This window comes from Neodiprion fabricii, chromosome 2, assembly GCF_021155785.1.
Source record: "Neodiprion fabricii isolate iyNeoFabr1 chromosome 2, iyNeoFabr1.1, whole genome shotgun sequence".
Lineage (NCBI taxonomy): Eukaryota > Metazoa > Arthropoda > Insecta > Hymenoptera > Diprionidae > Neodiprion > Neodiprion fabricii.
Genome location: NC_060240.1, coordinates 33,877,379 through 33,899,559, shown reverse-complemented (window position 1 = coordinate 33,899,559; position 22,181 = coordinate 33,877,379). Strand labels below are relative to the sequence as shown.

Below are 22,181 nucleotides of genomic sequence, written 5' to 3'. Positions count from 1 at the left end.
ATACATATATACGCATCAATTATCAATTTTCAAAAAAATAAAAAATAAAAAAAGACTAAGAATTATAGACGAAAATAACGAAAGCACCAAACAGGAGAAAATAAATAATTGACCGTAAAGAATCACTGCATTTTTTTCTTCGTTTCATCAGCGTGGCGCTAAACATATAACTCTACCTAATAAAAATTCACTTTATCCTATTACCACGTATGCATATAAATAGGCCTAAAATCGAAAATTAGTCTGTATCCTGCACTGGTTAAAGTTTTCAGAACAAGGGCTTAGGTGGTAGGCAAGTAATATCAAGATAACAACTTCAGTACCCTGAGTCTTTCCTAAGCTCTCCATGAACGGAACTAATGGACTCTAACCGACAACCTGAAATAAGTATTCAATCAGGAATTGAAAGCACGGCGATGTTTGTCTATATGTTTAATGGAATGAAGATACTTTTCAATTTCTCGAAACAGTTGACGCTGCTCCAATAATTTGATCTTTGCCCTAGACCTTGATAAAGTCACGAGTCTCACAAGTCTCTAAAATGAGATACAAAAGGTGACGAAGAAAGATAGTCGTCATTGTTCGGGCTAGAAAATTGTCGAATTATAGTCCACGGTGTAACGACGAAAATAGTACAAGGCGTCTCTCTTTGATGCTAAAATAGACGGCTATAAACAATGCGATTAATACTCTAATCGCCTGATCAGAGTTACGAGATACACGAAGCCATGGCGGAGGCAAGTCGCAGTTTTACCAAGAAGGTCTGAAAAAATTTAATAACTCGTGACTGAATGACGAGGGGGCTGAGTAATTATACAAAGTTTTGAAAGCCTTTGAAGATTGCTCTCTGATAATTTCGCGAATCTAATAAGCTGTGCTTTGTGCGGGGAGCGTTTGAATCCGGCATTGTTGTACGTATAGTTTGCACTGCTTTGGCGGATGTGTGCTTTCGCTAATTCGGCGAGCACCGATAACGTGGTCGAAATCATCTCTTGAAAATATCGCGAAATTTCAGAAGGTTTGATTCTTCGCCTTTGGCTGATACTTACGCTCGATCGCACTTCGTCTCGCAGACATTTCCAATCTTTTACCGTTGTGCCGTAATGTGACGTAGCGCTGCCGCGGCTTGCATTTTCTACGTTACTGAGAGCTTTTACCGAGAAAATGCTTACCATTATGTTTACTTGGCACGGTAATTGAATTCCCACATTTACCTCCGACCGACCGACTATAATATTGGATTGCATAAACTTGTACGGCTTACAATTTATCGATCTGAAAGAAGCACGCTAAGAGCGGTACTCGGTCAGAACTTCTTCCATACTTGAGAAGGTAACTACTATAATAGTCGGGATTGCAAGTTCATCAAGTACCGTAGAGTTTACGTTAAGAATCCACTTGTTTCAGTACTTGGACATCTTGATTCCTCTGCTGTATTTGTTCTTTGAAGAGAACTTAATTTTTACTGCTCGTTAGAGCCGCGTACGTCTTTCATTCCTTAACGTGCGACCGGATAACGTACGGAAAAAAAGAAGACAGCGTGCTTCGATAGTTTTGAATAAGTGTCAGTAGATAAATAACGATTTTTCACAGGTGAGTAAATACACGTGTACAAACGGTATTCAGTCCCATCTCAGTTCAGCAAGTTTTACCGCTGCAATTTCCGACGTTCTCTCTGATACGCGTTACGTATCACATGCAGGCAGAAACGAATTGTTTACTCTTCTTGTTTATACGATTTATCACGACGAACACAATTCAAACGTACCAGAGAGAAATACACGATCGTTATATACTCGCCTAGTACGAATTGTTCGACGGAAATAACGGTCTTTTTGAAAAAGTCTGAAGTCTCTTCAACTATTGACGTTCTACTTTTGCTGCAGAATTTATCAATAATCAGAAATTCGCGAACAAGCCCGAAATCGAAGCGTGAGTGCTAATTATACGGCAAGAGAAGATTTTTGAAACTAAATGTCAATATTGAATTATCTTACTTTCGACATATTTAAATACTAGTTAATTCTGGAAACGAGGCTTACGGCGATGGGTCATTGGCTCTATTGAAAAACAGGGATGTGCACGAATCACCAAGTTTTGCAAAATTTCGAATCGCAGTAAATTATGACCAAGCGTGAGCGTCGTCCGAATTGCCATTTCGTTCTAGAATCTTTTCAGAGCGTTCTGGTTGAATCCAGAATTGCAGATCTTTATCAGACGACGTACAAATGAAAACTGATTTTCATTTTCAAAGTTCCCGTTTCCCAGGACGCGATCCTCGGTGAATTTACATTCCAAATCCGTTGTTAAAAGGAGATGGATGCAAATCATCCGAACCTCTGTCCTAAATTCGCTGGACCATGAATCGTTTCGGAAAATTGTTGAATGCAAGACCGCAGGCTTCTTATTTTATTTCCTACCGCGGCTATATCGGACAATTACATATGTCGTGTTAGCACACTCAGATCAATGACGTATAAAATGAACAACACTTCTTTGTATTCTTACATAACTCAGCTGTTCACAACTGCCCCCGAGCGTTTTGACATGTGCGTGAAAGTTTAGGTCTGGCGAAATTAGCTATACTAGTCGCACATGATTCCACCGCAGTATCGGACATATGAATACGTGTATACACGTGTGTTATACAGAGATATAATATTTGAGAACAGTACTATATCAAGCCCGTATACATAATATATACGGATACCCGTGACATTTTCATCGATTTGCCAATTCGCCAGTAAAACCGAGCACGGCGCAGTAAATGCTAATCCGATAAAATTCAGAATCCTAATAGCAGAAGTGCACCGCTGAAATGAATGATGGGAGACGATTTTACGTAAACGAAAAATTTCAATATCTCTTCACGGCCCATGCTTTTAGAACACCTTTTGCGTATTTCGTAACGCGTTGAAACTTTGACACTGTACACATCTATTCGTCAAAGTTTAAAAATACACAAACTCGATTGATAATCGTATAAGAAGGGTGATCTAAAGAGAAGCTGCAACTGTTTCAATTCACGGTTGAAAAAAAAATTATCCGACGATTTCTCTCCGCAGTCTGATTCACCGATTTTGATCATTGTCGGCGTCACAACGCGTCGGCGTATTATCGGTGCTCTTCTTTCTAATCGGACTCGAGATCTATGAGTCCAAGTGCATGGAAATCACATTCGGAATTATAAGAACATTATCAGTTTGATCGAAAATGTAAAAACGCCTAGGGGAAGTCTTTATTATTGTTAACGTCATGGATTCAGAGAATAACTGTAATCGTTGCTACTGTCACACTATTTCCAAGGCATTTTATTCGGCGATCTTAAGCATCGTTGAACATCATTTCTTGGTATCGAGCACCAATATTATATTCTAAAGCATTCTATACAAAAATATTCCATAGTCCGTCTGATCGCCATTTTCTCTTTCCCTTATTCTACGTAATTCTATCGATACCTAGCTGCGACAAAAATATTCACAAATACTTGACGAATTATTTTTACTAACAAATAAAATGATCTTCCTGTTAATCATCAAAAACTAGAAATTTTTTAATCGATCGATCAATTGGTATATTATCGAAATCGGGATCATATAATTGCTGGTAGATACTTGTTGAATGAGAATATATTTTTCCGACGTTTAGTTCCAAAAATATAAAATCCAACTGTATAAACAACAAGCATGTATAATGAGTTATAATCCATCAGATGCTACAAACATATTTTTGTTATCTCCGAACGTTCTTGTAAGGAATTTACATACGTACTGATGACTTCCAAAACCGAAATCAGAATATCAATTTAACACCCTAATTACACTATCCGGATGCACCGAATGAAAATCTGAATACACATCGACAAACTGCGTAACTCGAAATTATAACTGCGCATATGCGATTTGAAAAACTAAATTATCCGCAATTACGGCATAAGCCAGTGCAGCTGGACGCTGAGGATTAACCCGTAGCTTTTAACATGTGCTAATTGCAGTATAATCGTTAATTTTGGTTTTTACAAATTTTTCCTCAGCTCGTGCGTAGGTGATATTGAGAATATTGATTTTGAGCGAGGCGCACGCGCTGGTTGGATTTGCTGCCTACGGGGGTGCGGTTGTTACCATGGATCCCAGTATACTAGCTACTATGGATAAAGACGCACTGAAGAAACAGATTGAAAACATGAAATATCAAGCGACAATGGAACGGTGGCCTTTATCAAAGAGTATCGCAGCGTAAGTTTCTCATTCTTTTTATCCTCCGTATGTATGCATTTACACGTACAACATATACATATGTATGAATATATATACATGCATATATATATATATATATATATATATATATATATACGTATATGTGTGTGTACATATGTATTTATATACGTCGCTAGCCTAAGTGCCGAAGAGGAATACCATCCGGTGGAAAGGAAATTTCATATTATAAATAGAAAAGCGAGGAATTAATACCTCTGAATATCTGCCGCGGTTGATCTTCGGAACGAGCCAAAAGAAATCATGCCACTCGACGATCGATAAATATATATTTTTTTTCTCCTACTATATTGAAGTGCCTGCATGGTTATTTTTTATTCACACGGTGATTATCGCCGACAGTTTTTAACATTAAATGTCAAACATGTATGCTGCAGTGAAATTTATCTCGAACGGTTAATCGGGTAGCTTTATAAGCATTCGTTCAAAAAATCTCTGTAATAAGCATAATAGAGAAGATAATATATATATATAGTTTACGTGTTGAAATCAGTTGTCCGCCACAATTTAGTGCCTGATAAACAAATATTATTAAGTTCTTTTCCACCTTGAAGTGTGAAGTGACGAACAGATAGTGCCGTTGGAACCCTTTGGATAAAAATTTATCAGACTCAATTCGTCAATCTCCCTAATATCTGTGATTCGTTTTTTTCCACGCTGCTGTTTAACGTGTAATAAACTCATCGATAACAAGACTCTGGATTTCATTAACGACTTAATACAGGAACTTTATTGCTTACATGATTATAAAATACATATGCTCCAAGTGATGCCTTTGTGTGCTTGAGTTTGGTTTTTGCGTCGGTTCTGCAGAGAGTCGGTCGAGTATACGCAGTGCGGTCCGCGTGAAGTTTTTTCAGATTTTTCTAAACATCCGTATTCAGAGTGTGTATATTCTCGAGAATCTTGCAAGCTCTCGGAGCTCCGGCTAATGTATCTTGGTATCTCGTAACAGCGCGCATGGTGTAATACGAAATAAGCGATTTTCAAAAATTAACTCGTTTCATAATTAAATCCGTGACGTAATTTGGCGAATATAACGATTTGGTGAGCAAAAATATGATACCCAACATTCTAGTCTGCAGGCTCGGTTACTTTCGTTGTACTTTTTCTTTTTAAAAATCATAGAATAAAACCTTATGTGTCAAACTCCGCAGCGTTTCCGCATATTGCCTGCAGCGGACGAAGCGTTCGATATTTTGAGTACCTAAGCGGATTTCTTGTAGTGGAAAATTTATTCCTCTGCGTACGGACTGTAATTTGTAATATAAGAAATCGGATTTTTACAAACTAAAAATATTCTCGATCAACTGACCAGCGAACGAAGTTTACTCGTGGTTTTCGCTTCTCGCAATCAGTGCATCCCGAGGTAAAATTTATTTTAGAATATACTCTTCTGATAATTATCTGGAATTGATGATTACTGGAATACGAAGTTTTAATCGAAATGATGACTAACTGTTTTCAGTAATTTAGAAGTAATTCGCTTATATTCGTAACTAGCCACTGCAGCAATAACTATTCAACTTGTGCTATACTTCCTAATCTTTGACTTTTCACTTGATCCCGATGACGTCAGTTCATTGCTATATATATACGCGTGAGTTGAGAGATAATTTCTGTAAGATACAATCTGTCGTTCAATCGTTATTTTTCAACCGACTTCCCGTACGACAATTGTTTTTATCTTTAATTAGACTTGACGGTTCGGCTGAAGGATTAAACTTTCAGGATACGTATTCAACGCGCATCTCTTTGCCAACGACATTACTTACCTACGAAAGCTCGATTTCCATGAAATTTTTTTCCCGAACAAGAAGTTTGGACGCCTCGAAAACATCGGTGTCAAATCTAACGCCGATCGTTAAAACGCGACGTTAGTTCGCACGAGATTAATATACGTACGTAAGGTCGATTGGTAAATAGTTTGCATGTCTCAATGCCGCATGCCGCAGTATCGATACGTTTATTACACAGTATATCTCATTAAATACAGAAAGCACGCCGCAGGTAATCGGTTGCAGTCGCGCTGCACTTACACCGCGAACTAACGTATTTTTATAAAATTGAAATCGTGAATATCTTTCACCTGACTCACGACGACTCGACTCGACTCGACCATATTTCACGGGAGAATACCCGTCGTCGATGTTTCCAGCACGTATAAGGGTTGCGGTATTTCTGCCCAAGAGGAGAATCGGCAAGCGAGAGAATTCATATCGTATTCAGGGATCTTTAACTCTGGTTGTTTCAAACGGCCTCCTCTTGCACTATCCGCAAACTCCCCGGCTGAAATACGGACTTCGCCGTGAAGCCAACCTCTCGCGTTTCATGGCTCGAAATATTTTCTAGTCACGTTGAACTACATAATCTCGACAATATATACCTACGTACAGTATCTACGTATATACATATATACATATATACATGTAATATCGTATATAACGTGGAAACGAGAGCTTGGCAAACGCGTTGCGGCCGTCGGGTGTGAAAGGACTGTGAGCAAGACAAGTTTTACAAGGACAATGTACTATATCATGACCCGTAAATTGCAGCAGCTCGGTAGCAGCTCGTAATATATGAGTAAATTCTACGAGTTACAAGGCTACGTGTATACGTATGATATCCACACACGCGTATCGCGCCTACGATATATACGCTACATGTCTATGCATACATGTATGTATGTGTGTGGGAGTGCGAACATTCCGTCCGAAATACTGCAGAGGCTGCTCGCGTTGTAAGCCGTAAATGTGAATGATTGACATCGTAATTGTAATTTTCACTGGTTCATCGCTCTTGCGATAAATTTCGCACTCTCGGGTTTGATCGATGACGAATTACGGGTTCTATCCAGCCTCCGTGTAATATTAACTCTCCGAGCACGACGGTGGTTGAAAAATAGGAAAACGTTCTTCGCCAAATTGTCCGATGAAGTGATATCCGACGCCACAGGGTAAAATTTCAGCCGCGGAGGTTACGAGCGAAAAACTTTGGGTCTCGGCACTGTAACAGGGGTGTATTTAACACCCTGGAATTATTAACGATCAATGCAACAATCATGCCCACACTGTATTTAGATATGACACGACTCAGGCATCACTAAATAATGAACCCCGACCTCTGGTAACTTACACCATACCCGACATTATAATTTCATATCAACTTCGCGTGGCGTGTGACGCGTTGATAGTCTCCATGACTGAAATTGGTGGATGATTTAACGAGCGGGCGATGAATGAGCCTGGTCTGCCTCGACTAACGGTTAATTATATCAATTAACTAGTTCGTTGCACACTGCAACGTATTGCGAGATTATTTTTTAATCAATTTCTATCATCATTATGTGTGGCAGTAACGTGTACGAGGATGTAAAAGCTAATGAAGCCATTTATTGTTTCAGGATGCGTGAGTACGTCGAGGAGAACGAGAAAAACGATCCTCTGATACACGCACCTGACAAAAAGAACAATCCATGGGCCGAGAAAGGAAAGTGTGTCATCATGTAAAACCGCGTTTAATGTAAACCGTTCCCGAAGTAAGAAATTTTCATTGCTGGATGAAAGAGATAAAAAAAATTTTAAAAAAAAAAAAAAAAAAACAAAAAACAAAACAATTCATCCATCCACACACGTAAACACACCACACACGCGTCAAGTTATTGAATCCATAAAAAATCATTTGCCAGATATTTACCGACTGTAATGTTGGTATTATAATACAAAGTATTATCGTACTTCCATACTTCAATTATATCCTACGAATTCGTATATTATATAATAATTAAAATATAATGTTTCGTAGCTTTGAGATGATGACGATCACACGTGTCACGGGTGGCGCTAATATGTCTTTAGCCTGTATGCATTATCATTCAATCTGTAATTTACCTGATCAATAATATAATATTCGAACGATTTCATATATATTAAAATAATGTCTTAAAATAAATTATTATAACAAACTGATGCCTGATACCTTTTTTTGAATACACACCGATTTTTCTACTCTATGGATGAATATTTAATCAGTTATGTAGGGTTATTGAAACCGGATTCTTCGAACGGTGAATCGTTCGCGTGATTCATATTTTCCTGCATACTAGATATAAATCACAAGCCAGTATGCGTTATACTCTGAAATAGATAATATTTCGCGAATCAACGTCTAAGGAAAAGAGCCTATGACGTGGAACTGCATAAGCTCGCATACTTTCGTATTATGCTAAAAGCAATACTTGTGAAACTGAGATTTGAAATCCTAATGACACTGCAGTTAAGGTTTCACCTTTGACGGTGCCGATGAGATGCGGCCGGTGGTATTTCGCATTATCTATAGAACGGGCTGACAATGGATGGCGTAAACAATGGCAAATTGATAGTTTAAACAGTTGTATTGCGTAGCCGGAAGAGGAAAGAATATTGCTAGGCGCAGACTTTCGGTATAATACTACTTATAGACGATATGCAAGTTGCAATTTAAAGGAAAGTGGTAAAGCGGCTCCGTAAATCAAAATGCTGCGACTCATTGGTGACGGTATAATAATATTGAACCGCAATCCATGCCGTTTTTTTCAACGTCGAATCACTTCGAGTGGTGAATTTCCAGTAAAAAATCATCGCCGTTTCTGGTACTTTCGGAAATTAGCGGCCTAAATTAACGACAATATACAACTAACCGAGTGTTTCGCATGCACAATTTTTGGCTCCATGGATTATAAGCAATACGGTGAACGGATACGCGTGCAGCCTTGACGAATATTCATTGGTACGTATAATGTGTATATTATAATCTATGTTAATGTACCCATTACGGAAAAAAACCTGCATCGGTTACCAGCGAGAAAGCACCGTCGATACAGCTAAATACATGTAACATATTCGTAATTACTATAACTCCGCACGTCCTGTTCGACGTTAAAATGTCACCAACATTTCACCAGGCTGTCCCCGAACAGTATTTTTCCCTTTGCCAGCTTTTTTATCATCATTTATGGTACAAGCTGCTTCTGTTGTAAGAAAATAGGGATTGTTGTAATAAATAGGCACGTGTGCGTGATGCGAGTGTAAGTCGAAAGATCGATGCCTGAGGGAAGAATTAGACTTTCTTTAGGTACATACAACAGTATTTATTATGAAGTGATACTCCGATTCAACTAACAAAGCAGATCCCACTCAAGCAATCTATGATGATTAACTAATTTTCTAACTCTCCGATTCGCGTGCTTTGATTTGAATTTTCGCTCGTATAATACCAGCCGATGTTGCACTTTGTGCGTTTCGATCTACTCCTGTGAGTTCTATTTCATAGAAAGTTATTTATTGAACGGGTCTGAAATACCGTCCGCAAGGATTTCATTCACATCGGAACAGATCACTTGATAAATATTCTCTCTGACTAACAACGTCGGGGTTTAATTTTGGCATGATTTATTACGTCTTTTTGGCGTGGAGATAGTTTCCTCATTTCATGTTACACAAGCGATTGAGGCTTTCATTTTTCTCAATGATATAATTATGAATAATCAACGTTGTGACTAGCAATAAGTTTTTCCTTCAATCAAAATACGTTATTCATTCGAATTAAATGCGGTTTCACTAAATCTTTGTCCAAGCACATCTCAGTTTGTGCCAGACAATGACGATGCTCAATTATTCAAAAGGATTGCGAAAATTATTGACAAACGAACGTTCAATTACAAATTTTCGTCGAGCATAATCAATGATGCAAGAAAAAAAAAGAAGTACCTCAAAATTCGTATCGCGCGATCAGAGCGGCTTATTGTCTCGTAGGTATGTTTGAAAAAACCGAATTAGAAGTGATCGCTGAAAAATCTTCGATGCCTAAACATTATTCGACGAATCTTAAATAGAGTTCTATTTTTAATAGACTTGGGATAGAGCGAGAAATATCCCGGACTTGAGATGTTTTGAGTCTTCTCGAGAAATAAAAATATTTATAAATTCTCAGTACTCAATCAGTGAGAAAATGAATTTCGTTGGCAGCTCTATGTTTCCGTTTACGCTGAACGTAAAGCTATGATTTGCTTAAAATAAAAACAGTACAATTGTTTAAATCGTCGACCTCGTCGATCCCTCTTACACACCGATACGAGAACTTTCAGATTCTCAAAATTTTTCTCCAACTCCAGTTGTTTCAACCAAATTCCTTTCTTTTTTTTTGTTTTTGCAAACATCGAGAAATAGTTATTCAAGTTCGTTGGATACAAAAGATCTGTATCCTGCAGCTGTACAGCGATAATGGTATCTGGTTGAGTGAGGCCGGAATGCCGAGCAGCAACATCGGGTGTTTCTTTGCTGCACCGATACATGCCGTAGGACATGGTACAAGTACAATCCGGGAAACGTTTCGTTCTCTTTTTCTTTTTTTTTTTTTCCTCTCTTTTTCAACTAAAATTCAACCGTCTACGTACAGCTGTACATAATACAAGACCAAAAGAAGTAAGAAGGAAAAAACTTTCTCTATTGCGACTGCAGAACAGGAAATCGGTATCGATTTTCAGCTCGCGCTCTCGTTATTATGTACATAGTGACGGACAATTTTTATTACAACGACGACGACGATGACGATGGTTAAAATTTTTCTTTCTCTCAGACGATGCCCCTTTTTCAACTCTGTCGTACTATCGCGGTCACTCTTCACTTTTAATTAAACAATTTTGCAATATCGACGATGTCGCACCGACCTCCGTGCCTTCTCCTATAACGCGTATAAACGGCGTAAGAACAGGTAGTGGATTTCCGCGTGCTACATTCACGTTTCACTCCTGCGGTCTCATTTAGTTGTTACCGAGGTGTGCGTGGAAGGAATACGAAGCCGGCGTTGCGCCTCTCTGACTGTATGCGCGCCCGACCGGAGGCATAACAGCGTTGATACTATAGTCAAAATGAAAGGCACTTAATTGTTATCTACTATAATATTGCTGTATATACTAAATTTAAGAATGATAGTTTCAGTATTTCCTGAACATCTGACAGTGCTAGAACAAGTGTATGAGTACGGACCACGTGGTGGATCACCGTTTGACAAGTTTTGTGCAAATTTTATACGTATTCTCGATATATACATACATATATATATACGTATATACATAAACGTACGACATATATATATATTCGAGTGGACACATTGTACAGACATTTAGACACGCTATATTACAATATCCAACGGAATAAACGCACTGGTGTACATAGATGTATTTTTTGATTTTGTAAATGCATCGTTCGGTTTCTCGTAAAAAGGATTACTCCAAGTTTTAGCCATGGTAAGTTTGCAAGTTTTAGAATTATTCAACCGCAGCGTTGTAATATCGACGAGTAAGTCGACAGTTAGAATTGTTACAAGTTGTAAAGAAAATTCGAAATACGAACCTGTTTCCAAAACGTTTGTTTTTCAACGACGTGACAGCAGATACAAAACACTGTTTTATTTCATCTTAAATTTGTTTAAACAATACCGGTAGGAAGGAGCCTGCGGGCGACGTGTCATTGAGAAAGTGAAATTGATAATATAAGAACAAAAAAAAAATAAATAAATAAATAAAAAATGATACAGTTGGCCTCCAGAGCAGGTATTAAATAATTGTAACAAGTTGTTCATATCCTTGCATAATTCTTACGTTAAATAACCCATCGCCGAATTGAATAATCCTGCATACATGCACCAATTTGATCGAGATAAAGGCCTGTGGACGAAACATTTTAATCCGCACCGCGTGCGCGGTTTCTCCCTGTCAGTTATGCTTGCACAAATAATACATGATAAATAAACAGAGAGTTGTGAATTTTTTCGACGAACGTACCGCGGAGAGGATGTAACCTTTGCGGTTGTGTTTTTTCATTCTCTTTTTTTTTTTTCAAATCTCAACCCATTCCTTAATGACATCGAAAACTGGACCACGCGCACCAATTTCGCATCCATACGGAGGTTATTCACTTTCATTTCATTGTAGAATCAAGAACGTTCGTTCCCTTAGGCAAACAATAAAAATCAAAATATCCGGCGTTTGTTGGCACATTATAATTAGTCGTATGGCTGCAGCAGGTTGTGTATATACCTGGACGGATACATATATATATATACATATACATATATATGTATAAAATCTTTGTATAACGTATGTATGTTGGCCATGTGCTGGATAGAAACTTTCTGTTGCCATTCGCAGCTTGTTCCTTACGGCTGGCCATGGTCGACTGCTTAATTAAGTAGAAGTAGGCTTGCCGCCCGGCTCCTTCGATAATTTCTCTTATTTATATATACATGCGTAACATATGATGCCCCATCATGCGTATGCGACCGCTAGTTTAGTGTCAGTTTAATATTAGTATGTTTAGCTCGTATCCCCAGGTTGTAAGCGCGTCCTCGTGTGCCGCAACTTCGCAGCTCCATGCGCGTCCCTACGAAATCGAACTACGCTCCTGATTTCAGCCAGCTTATTGTACTCTAACGAATGGAAAGAAAAATAACGCCGGATAATTTGCAACAGTTGCACTTGCATTCGCCACGAGTGAAAATCATTAGACGGTCGGAACGTGGAACATAAGACATTTGTGAGAGCGGTTCGTCGATTTGTACCCAATAATGTAACGGCTGCATGTTCAGCTCCAATAAATGCTCAGTCGCTACGCTCCCAGTGTGCATTAACAGGCAGTCGACGTTCGGAAACTTTTTATACATTTACCTATATATATATACCCCGAAGAAGTTCTTAACTGTACATATTTTAGACACTGCGATAGTTTTACCAAACGAATTTCACCTCGAGTGTACATCAATTTTTTTTTCTTCAAACCGTTTAACCGAGTGTCAAGTTAATACGTGGGTTAAGACAAAAGTTCATTGTTGCACAATTCATTAAACTCGCATTACACGTATTCAAGTTATACGGCTACAGTAGTTGCGAAACTCGTTACTAGACGAGTATATCAGACAAAAACTCTACGCACATAGGTATAAAAGAATGGAAACAAAATTTTTCAAATTGTTGGGTAATCGTGTTTTAACCGCGCGCGGTTTAAGTAAGGAAATTACGTAAGGCGGGTGGTCATTTTTTTTTTCTTATCAAGTAAAAAAAAAAAAAGTGAAAATAAATCGAGCCGTACTTCCACTGTTAAACTTAATCGCGAGGACGACACACCTGGATGCTAAAAGTTGTACGGCCAGGATACACATATTGTGTGTATATAATTGTGAATATCAAAATGTAACAATTTACACACTAATTCTTGACACCCGTGTCTTCGACAACTCGAAAGTTCGTTGAGGTGCAAAATTTTGAAAATAATAAACAGACAGACGTTCGCCGTATTCGTTCGACGCTTTCCATTGCTGCCTTCTAATCAGTTGAAATTAGAAGGAAATTATCATTCGAATCGCATGGTTTTGCTTCGATTTTCTTCTCCAATTGCCGATATCTGTTCTGCCGACTATGGCGTGAAACAGAATTAAGAAATTGATGTATTTTGATTACAGAGAAAATTTCCTTCGGAATTTTGTAAACTAAAAACTGATTTCCTGCGCGTGTTATTCGTGAATTGAATTGACCTAAAAATGTCGAACGCGTTGTTTCAGAGAATCGGATCAGGTTCTTTAAAACTTCTCGATCTTTCCTTTTCGCGACTCCAATACGGTGGTGATGAAACATAAATAACCAAGTTTTTGCACAGGCATATAAATTTAGGTCTTATACTGCGCAGAGAAATGTTTTTCTTCATTGTCTAATTTAAAATTAGGACATTGTTATCTGTAACAGAAATGAACGCTGAACTGTATCGATTACCCAACTTGGATATCAAGGTAAAATAATATGATCATGGCGGTTTGGTCATTACAGATTTGGACGTCAATTGAGTCGCAGAGAAAAATATTATTATCGCTATTGAATTTTTCTGATGGAATAGCTTCAAATGCGATTAAGCGTTTATATTTATCGGTGAATTTTCCTGTTGGAAAAACATCGATCATCGTCATTTCTATTAATTTTACGACCCCTGTTATTGTATTTCGGAGGCATTGTCCCATATCTTGATTATATACGCATTGATAAATTTTTTTTGTAATCAGAATTTCTACTTCCTCAAAGCGCAAAGTTTAAAGAAATACGCAGCTGTGTTCTGATTCAACTTGCGATCAGTGCTGTCGTAACCGGCTCTATAAGAACGATGCTCCTCCCCCTCCTCTCGAAATAGAAAAATTATCGATTTTGCATCACTACGAAATTTTTATACCGAAGTTACATAATCTCATGGCTGGCATTAACCACTCAGAGAATATATTAGGAATCGCAGGATGATTTGGTGATAATATATGTTTATACTCGACCTGTTTTGCAAACTTTGGTTGTATTATAAGATCATAAAATTGGTAATTCGAGTGAGATTATTATTGCCCGTAGTGCAGTTATGCGAAGATGTGAAGCAATCGACCAATTACCGCAACGAATCGATCGACTCCGATGCTCGATCATATATTTCTAATTAAGACGGGGTAAAAAACGCGATCTGCGTTACAACTTTGATCAACGACTGTCGGATCTGTGTTGTCCAGTACGTTATTTACGATCAAAATCCAAATAACCGAATCGCATATCGAGAAATACGCGAAAAACTGTCGCCCTTTTGCCAACCTCTCACCAGCTTCACTTGGAAAGTTGCTGCAAAGAGTGCGCAGGGCATTATGTCGAGCACGTATATGCGGCGAACGCGTAAACGTTTTAAAGTCGTCAAAATTCCCCCGTAGTGACGTAATTTTACAGTAAAATTTTTTCCAGTTTCTTTCAATTCGAGAAAAGGCATTCGCCAAGTAAATACCAGGGCTCTTATTTGGGACGGAAACTTCTGGCTTCCACAATGCCCGGTACCAACCGATTCGTCGAGTTATTCACGATTCATCGTCGACGTGGATCGGCATAAGACTCGATGTGGATACTGGAAATAACGAGTAGAATATCTGTAGAGTGTCAATTAAGGCTTGGAAAATGAATCACAATGCGACGGTTAATGTTCGGGACAAAAGCGGTTCCGAAGTGCGATACTTGAAATTAATTGCTGGCGAATTAGCTCCGAATTCCCTCATCGAAATCTCAGAATGAAGTTTCACCGTTCTTACAGGCAGCAAAGCGTACGACCACGTACGTTGATATTGTACCGAGTGCATTTCGCTATATCCGTGCAGAATTGGCCGGGGAAATCGATACTGTCTGCGGCTAGTCGTTTTGCCCGTCGTGCAGCACAGCTAGAATAGCAGATGGAAAGTACAAGATACGGAGGATTGCTGCACGTTCAATTCTCGTCTCTCGCTTCGTCCTGATTCTGCAGATTTAATACAGATCTGAAAAGCATTCTGTCGTTGCAAGTAATTATCAAAACCAGTCCATCGGACGTTTATTCCAGTGGTTTGAAATTCGAGGTTCCGATTATTCCACTCGGAGATTTCGGGCGAATTAAATTACTTGAAATTAAAATCAGTTATTCTCCGCGCTGTTCTCGCCGTGTTAAAGATGATAGTCGAGCTAACTGTGTCAACACTTTCGCCGTAGAACGGAGCACAGGTGTTCAGTGATCCGAGTGCCGATAGAATTAGTTACGTTTAACTGGTACGAATTGATCGAATTCGACTGAAAATTTCTGCTACCAAGGCTGGTTATGCTGCAAGTTGAGCTTTACCTTTCTTTTTCATCCCAGGGCTACAGCGACATCGTCTTTTCAAGCGCTGCAGTTGCACATGCACGTACATCGCTGCACTCCTCTGTACTCATCAGCAGAGGATGTGGCAGCTGAAAGGCGAAATTTTTATTGAATTTAATGCGGCTTTTAGAGTCGATCCGATGCCAGTTATGCACGATTTAAGGATCATACAACTGCGATAGAGAAAAATTAATGAGGTAAATTAGCGCGTCGCCTTTCGCTCGCAAAGTGCGATGACCCACAATGAACCTGCGGAATCATGTACAGTAATTTAGTAGCCCGAGATAACTTTCATCTTCTTTTGATACATGGTAACGATTACTTTTTATTTCAAGCATCACGCTCACCGCAAAACGTACGGTCCAAGTTAAGATCGTTTAAAAGTGAGATCCAACGGTAGAAAAAGTTTCGTAGTATTCACAAGGTTCAGCAGTAGAGTGTCTGCAGTAGACACTCAAGAAACTTCACTCGAGGTGTTTTGGTATCGAAAGATCGGTTTCCGTATCCTTCTGGCGTAACGAAAGAGCTTGCTTAGAAATTATATTCCAGACTTAAACATAAGCAAATACTTTTAGAACATTGCATAATTTTCGTTCATTCAAAAATATTTCCGTCGAAATAATGTCCGCGTGAAATCTCCTCCGCTCTTCAAACTCTTTGAATTACGTATTATCTGTTCAACGCAGGCCATACACTTGCATACATAACAAACTAATATATAATATTAGTTTGATCGATTTCTCCTTTTCTGCTCTAGGCCAAAGCTTTCATTACGTGACCGGTAAGCAATATTGTCGGTAGGTACGGTATAGAATTAAAATCCTTTCACTGCTCCTGCAATTGTATACATACGTACGGCGATTCGATATACATAAAGGAGCACACGTATTCGTATGTGTTACATATAAAGGACGTACTCGATTATACGGAGGCTGATCTCATGCTTCGAGATATTTAGTAACTGAGATAACTCGTTTGACATAATCTTATATGTCCCTGGTACGGTCGGCGTGGCATTGGGCTCTTCTGATGGAAAAAAATTAATTACAAATCCTGAATTTCCGTGACGGCTAGACATTATTTCGCTGTTTCAGATAAAACCATACAACCGCTATAATAATACAGCTAATTAATCCGACAGTATTGATTTGAGACGTTCATGGAAACAGGTTCATTCTTTCGTTCAACTATTTACATTCCAAGATGAGAAACTGCCGGACAATCAGAAAGCTGTTGCTCACGCGATATTCTTGGCTGACAATTGTTACATGCCCGGAGAATTACGATGTTTTAATCACATTTTTTCACCACATTTTAGGCAACACTGGGCGTAGCAACACTGTGTATAGCTATCCTGCTGTTGAGCTCAAGCGACAATCCTGAAGGTACGAAATTAGTCGTTGAGTAATTAAGCGTAACCTTTGAATTTTTCAAATTAGTCAGAATACGAAACGGAAACAGAATGACGTGTTTTCAGTTTTATGTCTTTTCCTCGATTAAAACATTATGCCGAACGATGTTTTGTGGTACGAGTTGTATTTCGATTAAGTAGATACACTCGCTTAGATCAACCTATCTATCCTCATTTGCTAGCAGGCAATGTTAATTTTACTCGAATTTTATTATCTGCAGTAATTAGCGTATTGTCCTTGAATTATAGGCGAAGATTGCTCATAAAATTTCTTCACGCACTTACTGCGTGCAGATCGCACGCGAGTTTGTTTCCGATTAATTTATATCTGTCCGCATTACGACAATGCAAACGCTGATTCTGACGGATGTGCGATAATTCCATTATCCGGAATTTTGATATGGTGATAACGCTCGATTTCTCTAACTTTTCTTTGCAGCCGCAAGGAAAAGATTGCGTCGACCGACGACCACGAGTCCAGCAATTTCGACGGATCAGGAAGTGTCAGCGAGCATTAATAGATTCAAAATAAATCGTGGTCGCATAAACACTAAAGGATCAACAAACGAACTTCAGACGCCTAGCAAAAATGAACACAAGGTAGGAATGGAGTCCTTGATATTTTGCGAGATTTCTTCTGATAAGGTGGGACCGTTTCGGTTCGGACAATTCGCGACTAAGGTTGACTGCCTACGTAAATATAACGCGGTTCCCGGAACCCCAAGTCTGACCACTCTCGTTTGTACCGCCCAAAAAGGGCCTCAGGGCAGACAAGCGGCTACATTTTTTGCAGCCTCGACGTTTCTGCTACAGTTTTGACGCAAGCTAGCACAGAACTGAGAAACATCGGTCCGTGTATAGGTAAATAATTGCCCGTCAATTTTTACGAGGTATTGGACATTGAATAGAAAATTTCTGGAGAAGTCTGCTGTTTCTGCAGGTTGAAAGATGCAAATTTTTGCCAACTTCTGAGAAGTCGTTGACCAAACACAACTCAAAGTGTCTGAAATACAGAGGCGCAGAGTTCTGTGTGTTAGCAAAATTGAAAAACCGGTTTGAAAAATTTTAAAGGTTCCGAAACGTCGATCCACCGGCTGTGCGTGCCTTACAGATTGGAAGCAGGTATATTTTGGTAGGAAATAGAACCGTTGAAAATAAAAACTGTTGAATACTTTGCAGTCTGTTACTATGACTCAACGTGGTAGCAGTCTAGGCAATTCGGTGACTGGATCGGTAGTTCGGATCCTGGTTTCATTTCAGTATCGGAGAAAAGCTGATAATCCGGAATCCCACTTATGCATAAGCGTATGGTACATTTCTTGAGGTTTTAAGACGCATCGAGGTAGTTTCTGAAGTACTTATGTTAGTCAAGTCAGTCATTAAAAGAGTGGTTTGGGTCAAGGGCAACCGGCAACCCATATCAAAGGAGAATGGCCAGCTCGAAAATTTCATTCACTATTCAATTCAATCCCTTCCTGAACATCAATAGGTACATCGAACTTTCATCATGGACGAAAAAAAGACCACGTGACTCCGTTCTCGGGCTTTCTAAAAAGTGATGCATTCTTCAATGGTCTTAAATAACGCGTAACTTTTTTCTTCTAGTTACGTATGTCAAACAGAATACCGGAAATATAATTCAGTCACGATTTTTTCAGATTGTTTGCTATTACACAAATTGGTCCCAGTATCGTACAAAGATTGGAAAGTTTATGCCCGAGGATATACAACCAGATCTTTGTACGCATATTATATTTGCATTCGGATGGCTGAAGAAAAATAAATTAACAAGCTTCGAGTCGAACGATGAAACCAAGGATGGGAAACTTGGACTGTACGAGAGAATAATGACTCTGAAAAAGGCTAACCCATCTTTGAAAATACTTTTGGCCATAGGTACGAAACTCGAATGATTTGCATTCAGGAACAAATGGTTACTTGCGCACTTGTGCAACTCTGTCTGTGATTCGATTAAAATATACTGTACTTCAATTTTGATTTAAAATTATTTTCAACAACTTTACCATTTGCTTTCAGGCGGTTGGTCTTTCGGCACCCAAAAGTTTAAAGACATGTCATCGTCACGATACGCGCGTCAAACATTCATTTACAGTGTTATACCATATTTGCGTAATCGTAATTTCGACGGTTTGGATATGGATTGGGAGTATCCTATGGGCGGAGATGATAAAAAGAATTTCGTTCTGCTATTGAAAGGTAAGCCTGCGTTGACGTAACATAACAATTCCCAAAAATCCTGATTAGTATATCACGCGTTTTATCGAACTCTACAGGACGATGAAAATTTCAATGTCTTTACAGAACTACGCGAGGCTTTCGAGGCAGAAGCACAGGAACGAAAGAAACCGCGCTTATTATTGACGGCTGCGGTGCCGGTTGGACCTGACAACATTAAAGGTGGTTACGACGTTCCAGCGGTTGCCAGGTTGGTAAAAAATATCGTCGAACGATTGTTTAAATGTAACTCCATTTTATGCTTGCCATAAAGATTTTATATTTCACATATACCGAGTGAGATAACTTGTAGCAGAGGAATAGATGAATCCAATATGGTATATGCCCAACCACGCGGTTCTATAAATGCTCTGGCCGTTTCACCCGAGAGAGAACCGTATAAAATAATGAACAACCGTCGGTTTCTAGTTACCTCGATTTTATAAACTTGATGGCGTACGACTTTCACGGAAAGTGGGAAAAGGAGACCGGTCACAACGCGCCTCTTTACGCTTCGTCGTTGGATTCGGAATGGCAAAAGCAACTGAGTGTCGACAATGCTGCTGCTATATGGGTTCGCCTTGGAGCTCCGAAGGAAAAATTAATAATCGGTATGCCTACGTACGGTAGGTCCTTCACACTGTCGAATCCTGCGAACTGGAAAGTTCATGCACCGGCAAGCGGAGGAGGAAAGGCTGGAGAGTACACCAAAGAGTCTGGTTTCATTGCTTACTACGAGGTTTGTTGAAACTCTAACAACTGCCGTAAATTATTGCGAAACACCGCAGAATTGAGCGCCGTTTACTAACGAATTCCGTATATTTTCAGATATGTGAAATGTTGTTGAATGGCGCTGCTTACGTGTGGGATGATGAGATGAAAGTCCCCTATTTGGTTGACGGCGATCAATGGGTGGGTTTCGACGACGAACGTTCGATCAGAAACAAAATGCACTGGCTTAAAGATAAGGGATATGGCGGTGCTATGGTTTGGACGGTAGATATGGACGATTTCAACGGAACCGTTTGTGGCGGGAACGTCAAATACCCTCTGATAAGTGCTATAAGGTATACAATATCTTCAAAATTTTGTATAAAAAAAAAAAAAAAAAATTAGCATTAAAGTTAATTTGTTTAATTAATTCACACCTGTGCTTACCGTGCAGAGAGGAACTCAGAGGAATGCCACGAGAGAATAACGCGAAGGATGTGAATTGGAGTTTAGTGGCCGCAACCATAACCGAAGAAGTTGTTGAAAAGCCGGAACCGTATAAAATTTCAGCATCGGAACTACTGTCCAAAGTAAAAAAGGTTAACAAGCCCATAGTGCAATCAGCGAACAGTGTAGCAAAACGTGGTAAGTGCGTTAATCGACTGGAAACTCGAATCGTCGGTATTGGGCAACGAACAGTGACATTTGAGAATTGCGCAAAAACTATAAACTTTCATTTTATTCCAGAAAGAGAACCCTTCACGATCTGCTATCTCACTAACTGGTCGTACAAAAGACCAGGATCTGGAAAGTTCCTGCCTGAAGATATCGATCCTACTCTCTGTTCTCACGTCATCTACGCGTTTGCTACCTTGAAGGATCATTTGTTGACCGAGGGCAGCGACAAGGACGCTGATATGTACGAACGTTTGATAGCTCTGAGAGAAAAAAATCCCGACATAAAGGTATAATGTTAATTTTCTTGAACATGGAAATGAATTCATTAGATGAGCATGAAAGTAAAGAGTGCCATAACTCACGTGAATAATCTCGTTCCAGATACTTCTTGCAATCGGTGGATGGGCGTTCGGTTCAACCCCGTTCAAAGAACTGACAAGCAATATGTTCAGGATGAACCAATTCGTCTACGAAGCGATAGATTTCCTCAGGGAATATAAATTCGATGGTCTGGACGTTGACTGGGAATATCCACGGTGAGTACGAAGTACTACACATAACGTGTACTGCTACTGGTCATAAAAATACTTGACATGTAAGATATATTTTACGAAAAATTCTGAGATCCATCTACACTTTATCAATAAATATTCAACTCATAGAAAGCATGCACTCTGAGAAAAGTGAAGGGATGTTCTATTCGCGCATACCTCTACGTGTAGTTTTTGTCAAGGTCAAGCCAATGAGTGTAATTTGCACGTTTTAGTGGCGCCGATGACCGTTCTGCGTACGTGAATCTTCTGAAGGAATTGAGGGTTGCATTCGAAGGAGAAGCCACGAGTTCGGGACAACCGAAATTATTACTGTCTGCAGCGGTGCCTGCTAGTTTCGAAGCTATTGCTGCCGGGTAATTACTAGATCTCTTAAGCAATGTGCTCTCAAGTAAAAGCTTCTCTTTTTGCACTGCTTTTAGCAACTGTTGTTCACGATTCGTTCGTTTTCAGGTACGATGTACCAGAGATATCGAAGTACTTGGACTTCATAAACGTGATGACATACGACTTCCATGGTCAGTGGGAAAGACAAGTTGGTCACAACAGCCCGCTGTATCCGCTGGAAAGCGCAACCAGTTATCAAAAGAAATTGACTGTGGTAAGATACTGT

General features: G+C 39.3%; 2 protein-coding genes across 2 annotated transcripts in view; both read left to right on the top strand.

The window, feature by feature from the left end:
• Window positions 1–1,338: 1,338 nt before the first annotated feature.
• LOC124176530 (guanine nucleotide-binding protein subunit gamma-e) lies at window positions 1,339–7,907 on the top strand. The gene is made up of 3 exons (XM_046557939.1): window positions 1,339–1,593; window positions 4,034–4,235; window positions 7,678–7,907. Exons 2-3 carry the CDS (start codon window positions 4,123–4,125, stop codon window positions 7,781–7,783), a joined length of 219 nt encoding a protein of 72 aa, XP_046413895.1. The 5' UTR covers window positions 1,339–1,593; window positions 4,034–4,122; the 3' UTR covers window positions 7,784–7,907.
• Window positions 7,908–11,105: 3,198 nt separating this feature from the next.
• Window positions 11,106–22,181, top strand: part of LOC124176525 (probable chitinase 10) — a 14,356-nt gene continuing 3,280 nt past the window's right edge. The window contains exons 1-13 of the mRNA XM_046557927.1: window positions 11,106–11,559; window positions 17,301–17,367; window positions 17,833–17,993; window positions 19,052–19,289; window positions 19,431–19,610; window positions 19,716–19,839; window positions 20,058–20,367; window positions 20,457–20,695; window positions 20,794–20,984; window positions 21,087–21,304; window positions 21,399–21,553; window positions 21,784–21,924; window positions 22,022–22,169. Coding sequence (XP_046413883.1) covers window positions 11,557–11,559; window positions 17,301–17,367; window positions 17,833–17,993; window positions 19,052–19,289; window positions 19,431–19,610; window positions 19,716–19,839; window positions 20,058–20,367; window positions 20,457–20,695; window positions 20,794–20,984; window positions 21,087–21,304; window positions 21,399–21,553; window positions 21,784–21,924; window positions 22,022–22,169 — 2,175 coding nt within the window. The 5' untranslated portion in view covers window positions 11,106–11,556. The remainder of the gene's footprint in view (window positions 11,560–17,300; window positions 17,368–17,832; window positions 17,994–19,051; window positions 19,290–19,430; window positions 19,611–19,715; window positions 19,840–20,057; window positions 20,368–20,456; window positions 20,696–20,793; window positions 20,985–21,086; window positions 21,305–21,398; window positions 21,554–21,783; window positions 21,925–22,021; window positions 22,170–22,181) is intronic.